This window comes from Gossypium hirsutum, chromosome D07 (assembly GCF_007990345.1).
Source record: "Gossypium hirsutum isolate 1008001.06 chromosome D07, Gossypium_hirsutum_v2.1, whole genome shotgun sequence".
NCBI classification, from domain to species: Eukaryota; Viridiplantae; Streptophyta; class Magnoliopsida; order Malvales; family Malvaceae; genus Gossypium; species Gossypium hirsutum.
Window position 1 is genome coordinate 57,826,288 of NC_053443.1, and position 11,968 is coordinate 57,838,255.

At 32.3% G+C, this 11,968-nt stretch overlaps 2 protein-coding genes across 3 annotated transcripts; both read left to right on the plus strand.

Moving 5' to 3' along the window:
• The first annotated feature begins 223 nt into the window (after positions 1 to 223).
• On the plus strand, positions 224 to 3,597 carry LOC107926420 (myb-like protein AA). Its single transcript, XM_016857274.2, has 3 exons — positions 224 to 1,103; positions 1,244 to 1,370; positions 2,818 to 3,597. The coding sequence occupies exons 1-3, from the start codon at positions 316 to 318 to the stop codon at positions 3,415 to 3,417; spliced, it is 1,515 nt and encodes a 504-aa protein (XP_016712763.2). The 5' UTR covers positions 224 to 315; the 3' UTR covers positions 3,418 to 3,597.
• Positions 3,598 to 7,145: 3,548 nt separating this feature from the next.
• On the plus strand, positions 7,146 to 10,241 carry LOC107926423 (cysteine-rich receptor-like protein kinase 42). Of its 2 annotated transcripts, none has more exons than XM_041098025.1 (6): positions 7,146 to 8,045; positions 8,141 to 8,245; positions 8,327 to 8,677; positions 8,829 to 9,066; positions 9,338 to 9,482; positions 9,750 to 10,241. In XM_041098025.1, exons 1-6 carry the CDS (start codon positions 7,289 to 7,291, stop codon positions 10,113 to 10,115), a joined length of 1,962 nt encoding a protein of 653 aa, XP_040953959.1. In that variant the 5' UTR covers positions 7,146 to 7,288; the 3' UTR covers positions 10,116 to 10,241. The 2 variants fall into 2 exon arrangements, with proteins under 2 accessions (XP_040953959.1, XP_040953958.1); XM_041098024.1 differs by having other exon boundaries at positions 7,157 to 8,045; positions 8,132 to 8,245.
• The last annotated feature ends 1,727 nt before the right edge of the window (positions 10,242 to 11,968 follow it).

Below are 11,968 nucleotides of genomic sequence, written 5' to 3' on the forward strand. Positions count from 1 at the left end.
ACTATCAACTTTCAATGTTAACCCTTGCTTTCCCATTTCATCAATGGCTTAAAATATTGTCTAATAATTCAATATTTCAAACCCTTTTCTTATTTATTTTTATTTTTATATTATTATAGCATAAATAAATAAGGAAAAAAAAAGGGGGCCCATATAGAAACTTAATCTCAAGCCTTTATAAACCATTAGTATAACCCCTTTTTTTTTGCAAAACAAACATTAAACCACATACCCTTCATTTCTCTTTTAAACTTTTCCCTTCCTTTTTTTCCTTTTCCTTCTTCTTCCTCCTCTTGTTCCTCTTGCTCAACTTGCATGGAGTACGATACAAGTTTTAAAGAGGATTTTCCTTTCCTTTCTAGCCTTTTCTCGGAGAATAACTCAAGTTCTTCCTTCAAACCTGATTTTAATGGCTGTTTTCCTTTGCCTGATGGTTCTTCTCCATCATCTTCCTCTTCTCCATCATCATCATCTTCCAAAGCTTTGGTCCACAACTTTATTCTTAACCAAGACCAAGACACAACTCCAACTGGTAACAACAACACTGGTTCTCTCTTGAACAATCATCCTCTCCATTTCCATCAGTTTCCCATTGATGGGTCCTCAAAGAATCCTTTTTTTGAGGATTCCACCACATGCACCGACCCTTTTATCGACCCTTACACCAATGATCTCAATGCTTACATCCCTTCCTTGTCTTTTACAGTACCCGATCATGGTACTTCTTTAAACAATGGCCTTACTTTCCAAGCCTTTTCAACTGAATCACCCTGCTGGGATTTTTCTCAAAACAAAGCTTCAGCTCCACCGGAAACCGGTGAACATCATCGGAGTTATCAGCAGCAACAACAGGAGCCTATGGATTTTCAAGATCAACCATCGACGCCTCCTCCACCACCACCTCCTCCGGTGGCTACCAAAGTGGCTGAAGATGCCTCATGCATTACCAATCAAAATGGGCGTAACAATAATAATCAAGACAGGGATGATGATGATGATGAGAAGAAGAACAACAACAGAAGGTTCCTCAAAGCCAAAAGAGTTAACCAAGCTACTAAGAAAACTAGTATAATCAAAGGTCAATGGACTCCTCAAGAAGATAGGTAAAAAATTAATTTCTTTTCCCTTCATTTTGTTATGCTTTCCCCCCCCCTTGATTAGGGTTTTGGGTTGTTTTTCTTTTCCTTTAAAGTCATGATTTATATGAAGATCTGATTATGTATGTGTGTATATGTTTTTATAGAGTGCTAATGCAACTGGTGACAAGGCATGGAACAAAGAAATGGTCTGAAATTGCTAAGATGCTGAATGGGAGAGTGGGAAAGCAGTGTAGAGAGAGATGGCATAACCACTTGAGGCCCGATATCAAGGTTCTTTTACCTTGTTTTCCTTTTCCTTTTCTTCTTTTATTTCTCATTAACACATTAACCATACACATAAACATAGATATACATGCATGATCATGTATGCATGTGTATATATAAGCTTATTATATATATCATACGTACGCATGTATATATATGTCATGGACAAAAGATTGCATTCAACATATATATTCTTGATACAAAAGATTAGATATATGTATGTATGTGTTCATCATATGTATATATGTAAATATACATATGCATCCATGGCTTACATCACATACATACGCATACACCGGGGCAAATGCGAGGGGTAGGTCGAGGTCTTGACCCCACAAGATGGTAAAATTACTTCTAAAATCCCTTAAAAATTAGTATAATGGAAAATTTATTTTTGAGTCCCTTCGAGAACTTATAATTTAATTCTGATCTCTCTAACTTTTTTCCCCAGCCGTTACCCCGGTGCATATATGGTATTAGTTGTACCATTTAAACCATTTTGTTTTGTTGCGAGAATTTCCATTAAAGAATATATAATATTGACACGCGTCCGTAAATGAAAGGGAGCATTTACGTCAAATTATTATGTTATTATTATCTCTTAAAAAATTGTGAAAGTATTAAAAAGACTTACCATATAATCATTTGCTGTTATGGCGTGACAGCGCATAGTTAAACAATTTGACCAGGGTTAGGTTAGACCAAATATTCTTAATTCGGTCTTATCGTCATATTAAATTATAATCGTAAAAATAAATAAAAAATAAAAAAAAATTGCTTTTTTTTGAATCATCTCATTATAAGTTCTAATAATATCTGTTCTTTTTAACACAATTATCAGAACTACCCATAGCCTGCACTTAAACCTATGTCCTCCTACATTGACAACAATGCCCATGCCAATTGAGTTAAGACTCAATCCGCGTTAATTTTGTGTTTTTGTAAAAAAAATATTTACATAAAAGGTTTTTTTCCTTTACCATATGATTGTTAAACCTAATGATCATAAAATCTTAACCTTTTTTTTTTCTTTTTTTATCTATAAAGAAAAAGTTATGCCTATTACATGAAATATAAATAATGTTAAAGTTACATTCATAATATCTCACTTGTCTACTATGAAAAGTTTGTTAGGGTAATCTTCCATGAGAAAAAAAAGAAATGGATTCCTACACTAATTATAAGTGAAACCTTTGTGTTTGATACATAGTTAACTTATAAATTTATAGATTACTAATGAAACCCCATTGATAATATGATAACTATACTTTTCAATAACCTGCGTCACCAGATTCATTCTAGCTATATAGATTCCTACACTAACCATGCGTCATATATAAGAAAAACTTATATTTAATTCATTATTTATCAAATAACTTTAAAATTGTTTGTCTTCTTCATTTGAATATGGATTGTTTTGTCCAAAAATGTATGGGTTTTTTTGAAATTACAGAAGGATTCCTGGAGTGAAGAAGAAGACATGATACTGATTGCAGCACACAAAGAAATAGGAAACAAATGGGCAGAGATAGCCAAAAGACTCCCAGGGCGTACTGAGAACACTATAAAGAACCATTGGAATGCTACCAAACGAAGGCAATTCACAAGGCGCAGCAAAGCCAAAGATGGCAACTCCAACCCTCCCAAAGGCTCCCTTCTCCAAAACTACATCAAGTCCGTAAGCTCCCCGACGGAACTGACACCGGCGGCAGCCGCCTCCTCATCGAGCCAACACGACAATGAGTTCGAAATGACTGATGCTAGCCCACACATGGTGCAACCCGAAACTTCGGGTTTGAACTCTACTGGTTGGAGCATTGGAGCTTTAAACGATCATGTTCAACGTCAGCGTCAACAGCAGCAGGAAATGAATTACTGTTTTGATGCTAATGTTTATAATGATATGCATCGTAATCAAAGCTTTGGATCGATGCTTGAAGGAGATGGCAATGGCAATGGCAGTGGCATGGGCAATTTTGAGCTTCCCTTGGAAATGGATTCGTTGAAGAAAGAGCTGGATTTGCTGGAGATGATCTCTCAAGGAAATCTCTAGTTCATTATAATCATAGCCTCCTCCCCCCCCCACCCACCATGACATTATCTATTTAGGGTTTAAGAACTTTGGTTGTTTAATGTTAATTTAAGTTTCCTTTCCTTTTCTTTTAGTTTTATGTTGTAATGTTTGGGACATATATGTATCCTCAGCTTTACTAGGAACTTTCGACTGTTTTAATTTCCGTCTAATTTACATCTTTTTTATCTTCTAGTGTTTTTTTATGAATGATGTTGAAGGTTTATATCTGCCCTTATTTATTTTTAAAGTTTAAACATATATTTTTTTTGGTAGAGAAAAAAGAACACTCTTATTAGCTAGGAATGAATAGAAACCGTTGTTCCTTCATACAAGGAATCATGAGTATCTTCTTCTAGCAGCCGTATAATATATTGTGGTGGAAAAAGAACTATTTAGTTTAGTTTTCCTATTTCCGCATTTGCCAAACAATCATTACCTTGGTACTTCCTCGCAAGACATACTTAAAAATATATATTTTATTTAGGAATGCAATCTACCTTGCACTGTACCTAATACTTCTTAATGATTTTCTTTTTATTTATTTTATTTAACTCACAAGAAATTAATATTTAATTTACAAACCTTAAATTTGTATATATAAATATATATAGCAATGCACACTACAAATTTTGGGACGATTAAAATCATCTTTAATAAATTTAAACACAATTTAATTCGTCCCTAATTTAAAATTGTGTCTGAAAAACTTGACAAATATAAAATTATAATTATAAACGAAATTCATCCCTAAAGCTTTAAGGAAGAATATCCTCCCAAATTTATAATAACATATATATCAAAATAATTAGGGCTGGGTTTTATCCTTAAATTTTTAGAGACAAATATTGTCCCAAAATTTATCAAAATACCCCCAAATATTTAAGGTCTTTTTTGACTCTAAATGAATACTTTTTAAATTAAAATCTAATACTACAAATTCTTAAGAGAAAAATAATTTATCTACTTCTAAAATAAAAGATCATATACACTTAAATCAATAAAATCTATCATAATAAATTTTAGGGTAAACTACGAAAATAGTCACTTTTGTTTGCCTTAGGTTACATTTTAGTCACTTAAGTTTGAAATGTTACGTTTTAGCCACTTACCTTATTGTGTTGTAACATTTTAGTCACTGAGCCGTTTATTGCCGTTAACTGTGTAACGGTAAGCTGACATGGAATGTTAAATCATGATTTCAAATGAAAATTTTAGGTTAAATTATACAATTGGCCTTTATATTTTTTCGTTTTGAGGAATTTAATTCTTTTCTTTTATGTTCCTTTAACTTTCTTTTTTTTCCCCATTCTGTTTTGCTTCTCTCTATGTTTTCCTCCATCCTCCATTTCTTTTAACGTAGTTTTTCTATGTTTTCCATTTGTCAAAACTAGTCCCTATATTTGGCTTTAATAAATAAAGAAATAAAAAGAAAAAATAAATATTTCAAAAAAAAGCATAGGGATTAGTTTTAACAAATGGAAAACATAGAAAAACTATGTTAAAAGAAATAGAGAAGGGAGGACAATAGAGGGAGAAGTAGAAGACAATGAAAAAAAAAGTTAAAAAACATAAAAGAAAAAATTAAATTGCTTAAAATGAAAAAAATTAGGGACTAATTGTATAATTTAACCTAAAATTTTTATTTAAAATGATGATTTAACCTATCACGTCAGCTTACCGTTACACTGTTAACGACTTAGTGACTAAAATGTTACAACATGATAACGTAAGTAACTAAAATGTAACAGTTCAAACATAAGTAGCTAAAATGTAACCTAAGGCAAACAAAAGTGATTATTTTCATTGTTTATCCTAAATTTTAGTGACATTTTGCACGTTCGATATTCTCACCCTAAGACAAGCAACAATCACAGGGTACACATGTATAAATTTGCAAGAAAACACCACAAAAATTTGGATTACATGTAGCATCATCTTGAAAATATCCGGTCTGAATGGTTACAATTTCCACCTTACAACTGAATTGAAAAAGGTTTTAAATGGCTCTAATATAACAAGATGATACAAAACCTACAAGAAAACACCACATACAACAAAGAAGTTCAATAAAGAACCTGCTCAAACTGATAGCAAAATTCACCTAATCGACTAGGTTGCATAGAAATAGAAATTTGGTTTTAATACAATAGAAGTGTTCAATCAAAAAATAGAAGAAATAATTTAAGGGCAAGGAAAAAACTTCCTGCAATCAATTTTTTTTCAAATGAATGTTTGCACATAACTCCAAGGACAAATGTAAATAATACCTAAAACTAAATAAATGAAGCATAGTGAACTAGCTGATGCATGATGCAACTGTAAAATCTAAGGAAACAAACATTTTGGACTTTTCTGTTGCTGGTGTGACCATAATTTTCTATTTATCTTTGCATACCTTACCACAAGACTAATCAATCTATTGTCCTCATATAAAGCAGTTTCCACGTAAGTGGCATGCATTTAGGACTATTAAGTTGACAAAATATTCATGGGTACAATAATAGGGAAATGAACTTGCTCTCTTAGTGTATTAACTTTCATCTCATTGTAGTTATCCACTACCCTAACAATTACACCAATATCCTCATGTAGATACTTAGTTTTGGCTATTAACATTTTTATCTTTTTCTTTGAGATAAAAATATTATATTCTAGGAAATTATACTATTGAGCGTATCTCTTCCGGAGCAACAATTCTTATTTAACAAGAGTTGTTGTTTAGAACAACTATTATTTGAGATAGCCATGTTAAAAATAGAGCTTTAGTTACAACAACTGTAATCTAGTGTCACGGGTCGCAGTTCAAAGCCTATTGTACACTTTGGCACATTTATTGTAATGTGATGATGTGATACTAACCATCAATAACGCAATGGCACATGGTAGCCTCAAATTATGACATGTAACAAACATTAATAATTTTTTTTCTAAAAATGTATAAATAAATAATCTGTGGATACGACCTTACTACTATCTATTAATTTATATTTTTCAAGTAGATTTTTATTTTTGTAAGTCTTGACAACCTAACATTCCTTGAGTTTTTTGTGAGGTATTGAAACGTTAGTATTTGATTTTATATGCTTTGAAATTTGTATATATTTTTTTATGTATTTTTAATGCTTTTTAAAATATATAAAATTACTAAGAAAATTAAGTTTGAAATGAATTCGGACTACATGTCGTCCAGAATCATTTGAATTTGGACACTTGTTTCTCTTAATTTATTCGAAATATTTATTTTTATAATTTTATATACATTTAAAGAAAATATTTTTTATTAATGCATATCTTGTGTCATGGTTTCAGACTGCCATGTGGCAGTGTTATTAGCCGTTAGTTTCACATGATTAAATGTTAGAATAAAACTTATTATTAAATCTAAACAACCTCAAAGTATAATTAACCTTTTTACTATTGGCTTTTCACTTCTAATTACGGCAAGCTATTTGAATTTATTCGCGTCTTTTCAATGGTAATTTTAGGATGAGTTCAGATGAACGATTGGATACACTATAGTTATTTTTTGTTTTATATTATAATATTATTACAATATTTAATCTCATACCTACTGCTAGTTTTATATTACTAGCATATAAACGCATCATTCATCTAAACTTATTAGTAAAGTAGTTTCTTTCTGGTGAATTCCGAGAAATTACATTTGTTTATATATGACTTGTCAATGAATAATATAAGTCAGTTCAGAGCAGCGGACCAAGCCGACAAGAGCTCACTTTTCCAATTTTCTTTTCATATTCATCTTCTTCCTCTGGATGCATTTCGTTTCAACAACCTTCAAGTTAAAAACACCCAGAAAACCAAAATAAGCCGAAGTGAAGAGGTAAACATGAATTTGTTTCAGTTTTCAAGCTCAAAACAATCATACTGGAATTGGGTTTTCTTCTTTATCTTTTCTTTGTTGATTTCAACCTCTTTTTCTGATCCAAGAATCTCAAACCCTGGTCTTTTTTGTGGGAAATTCAATCCGTTAAACGGAACTAACTTTGTTCCAACCTTTGTTAAAGAGATGCAAGGTCTGTCAGAAGCCATTAATGCTCGACATTTCGCTACTTATCACCTTAATTGCACGCTTCCAATCTATGCTTTAGCACAGTGTCATCAAGATCTTTCACGAACAGATTGCCTTCTCTGTTATGCAGCTTCGAGGACCAAGATTCCACGTTGCCTTCCTTTTAACTCCGCTCGAATCTTTCTCGACGGATGCTTCTTGCGTTATGATAATTACAGCTTTTTCAAGGAGTCTGTTTCGTCGAGTTTTGATAAAGTTATTTGTAGTAATGATAATGCAGCAAAGGTTGATGAAAAACGTACTAAGAGGGTTGGTTATGCAGTTGGGAAGGTGACTAAAGTTGCTTTGAGAAATGGTGGATTTGGGACAGCAGCGGTTGATGGGGTGTTCGCATTGGCGCAGTGTTGGAAAAGTGTCCCCTTTGAAGGGTGTCAAGAGTGCTTGCACAAGGCGGAAATGGAGGTCAGAGGCTGCTCGCCGAAGGCTGAAGGGAGAGGGTTGTATACTGGGTGTTATTTGAGGTACTCAACTAAGAAGTTCTTCAATGAAATGGGAGAAACAGAACATAATCATGGTATGTCTTCTGTCTTGTCTTTTTTTTTTTAAGGTTTTTGATGTGTCTGAATCTTATGGAATGTTCTTTTTATTACATTTTTCCTGGGGTTTCAGGAATTGCAGTCATAATAGCCATTATTTCAGCAACATCTGCATTCATAATGCTCTCTGTCTTTGTGACTTATGCAACTTATGCAAGATTATCAAAGAGAAAGAAAGGTAAAATCTCTTAATAATCTTCACAAGATTATGCATTTATTATCCCTTCGATCTATTAATAATCCATTGCTTTTCTCCTAGAACTTGAAAACCTCGGCCAGATTTCGATAAACTTTGAAAAATCAGGATTGAAGTTCAAGTATGAAACCCTTGAGAAAGCAACAGACTATTTCAGTCTTTCCAGGAAACTAGGCCAAGGAGGAACTGGTTCAGTGTTCATGGGGATTCTTCCAAATGGGAAGATTGTTGCAGTAAAGAGATTGATATACAATACTAGACAATGGGTTGATGAGTTTTTCAATGAAGTAAATCTAATCAGCAAGATTCAACACAAGAATCTGGTGAAACTTCTCGGTTGTAGCATTGAAGGCCCTGAGTCTCTCTTGGTTTATGAGTATTTACCGAACAAGAGCCTCGATCAATTCATTTTTGGTAATTGTTTGCTCTTTAAATGATTCGAATATGCTTGAAGTATCTATATCCGACATATACTCAGACATTGGTGTTGGGATATGACAATCAAAGCAACATAGCATTCATGTACTTAGTTTGAACTTGATGATTTTTTTACTTTCATATGCAGATGAGGAGAAAGCAAAACGTTTAAAGTGGAAGCATAGGTTTGATATCATTGTTGGAACAGCTGAGGGTTTAGCATATCTTCATGGAGTAGAGTCTCAAATAAGGATAATCCACAGGGACATTAAAAGCAGCAATGTCCTTTTAGAAGAGAATCTCAATCCAAAGATTGCTGATTTTGGACTAGTACGATGTTTAGCTCCTGAAAAGAGTCATCTTAGTACTGGAGTTGCTGGAACACTGTAAGTTTACAGATTTAAATATGAGTGTTGGATATGAATGTCTTCGAGTATACTTAATTTTGTCCAACTGTTATAAATATGTTCTAACTAGTGTACTTTAGGTTCCAACAAGTTGCAAGTCGTAACATACTATGTTATTCAGTTGGAGGGTTATATCCCTATACTTATATCCGAAAATGTGCCTAACATGGGTGTTGAATAACATAGATAACATATGAAAGGATTTTCATTGGAGTTTCCTAAGAACTTTACACATGAAATTTTTATGCAGAGGATATATGGCTCCCGAGTACCTTATTCGAGGACAACTCACAGAGAAAGCCGATGTTTACAGTTTCGGTGTTCTAGTTCTTGAGATTGTATGTGGTAAAAGGAATGCCACCTTTTCAAAGGACTCTTCTTCGCTTCTACAAACAGTAAGATCCCAAATCTTTGTTCATAAATGTTTCAGATTTTAAGACATGAATGACCTTATTACGACTTCAACGTCGGGTCATAACAGTTCAGTTCGGTTGGTTCGATTTTAAAAAATTGAACATCTATTGGTTCCCAGTAAAAATATCATAATCTACCGAGGCCAAAATCGTTTTGACTGAACCAATTGAGCTGAACTCGGTCACCGGCTTCTACTTAAGAATTGAATGAGAATTCTAAAATGGGATTTTATTTTTTTAAAACCTCAGGTTTGGACACTTTACAGATCAAACAGATTAGCTGAAGCAGTAGACCCTTGCATAAGAGATGAAATATTAGCAAAAGGAGGCCCAGATTATGTGCTTCAAATTGGGTTATTATGCACACAAGCTTCAGTTTCTTTAAGACCATCAATGGTGGAAGTAGTTCAGATGTTAACTGATACAGATTGTGAAATCCCCATACCAAACCAACCTCCATTCATAAATGGTAATGTCCAAGAACCAGAGAGATCGACCAAGTCTTATAGCTTAGATAGTTTCATATCAAACGCAGTGAAGAAAATTCAAGGTTCAGGCACTTTCTCTGAGTCATCAAGAACTCACAGTTCAGATGAACCATCAAAAACCCAATAATAATTTGCAAAAATTTAGGCTCAAGAACAAGTTCTGAGGAACATCAATGCCATATAAATGAACCCCCCAAAGATTCATTTTTGAAAAGATTTTGGAAGGTATTAAAAAAAAACCTCACTTTACATACGCGTAATGTCAAAAACAATTTATATATTATTCATGGAGATCCTATATTATGTATTAAAAGTTAGATTATTATTTAATTTAACACATCATATAATTTGTTATTACATTATTTTTATATTCATTATGTAAATATAATATCTGATTTCATGGGGTTGAGATTATATATTTAAAATTATTAAATTTGACAAAACTCAATATTTTGGCTTTGTGGTTCTAAAAGTTGGGTAGTTGCTTGGGACCCATTTACTTAAAGGTTTAATTTTCTTTTACATTTTCAATTGTCTTGTATACCAACTACCAATGTGTCCTATATTTTAGTTAAAGTGAAAATTTTGGACACATTTGGCTCATTATTCAAAGGCATTTTCAAAGCAAATCAACCGAATTGATTTCCACATATATTTTAATTCTTAAAAAATTTTGGACCACTATTTTTAGCATTAATTGTTAAGATAAAACGAGAAAAAATATATATTTTTTTTCTTTTTTTTGAAGATATTCAATTTTTCAGAAGATTCCTGTTAACCTTTTCCATATTAAAGACTTGATCCAACTAAATCCAAGTGGATGGAGATTTAAGTTAATTGTAGTTTTGATAAATTTTTAATGTTCATATAAAGAAGTTGGTTTATTATAGACAAATTTAATTGGGATAAATTTAAGGAGATAAAAATGTATATTAATTATAATTTTAACAAGCCTTTAATGTTTTATATAAGGAAGGCTTGTTTATTATGCATATGTGCGATTGAGAGCACGTATCTTCAGTGGCGAAGATAGGGGTTGACATTTGACAGTGGTCTTTCCCCTCAAAAAATGAAAATTGTTTATATAGTCCCTTTAATTTTTGTAAAATTATAAGTTAATATAATGGTAAAATTACACTTTAATCCTCTCAAAAAAAATTATTCACTTAGGGTCCCTTAAAATAGTTTTCTAACTTCGTCCTACGTATTTTGTTTGTATAAGGAACTTATTTTAATGCAAATTATTATAAACAAATTGATCTTATTACTCAGAGTGTATAATTATGTCTTTAGAAAAGAAATTAATCTAAGTATTATATAATGTGATTGTAATTTGGCATGGGACTTAAATTTAAATCATATATTATACTAAAAATTAATAATGAATTAGTGAATTATTTTGAGTGATTTCTTCACAAATACAAAAAATTTCCCAAGTTTGTTACCAAACTTTTGTATCATTTAATTTTTTTTATCTAATATTTTACTCTAGTAGTCCTCAAACTAAAAAAATCAATTCATTATATTTTATGCAAATTAATTATAATTATAACTAGGCATTTAAATTTTCTTTTAAGAACAAAGCAATTATAAAGCCAAATTTGGTTTTTCGAATGAACAGCAGATTGTAGTGAAAATTAAATGATTGATGTGACAAAATATCTGCATTTAATGATCCAGGGCTATGCACGTTGCACCTGGAAAACATGTTACTCTCAACATTTACTTGCGGTTTGAATAGGCGGTGCGTTTACCTGCGGTTAGTATAAAAACAGCGGTGGCGCTGAGATTAGATACTGCAGCGATACTGTAGTGTGAGACAAAAAGTAAGCTAAACGCACCGCACCGTATTCAATCGCCCATCCACACTCACCCTTAGTTTCCGGTGACAAAATTCTCTGCTTTACGGGAGACTCTGTCAATTTTCAAGTTAGTTGTTAATCTCTAATTTATTTTTCTTGTTTTCAATTTATGTTCGTA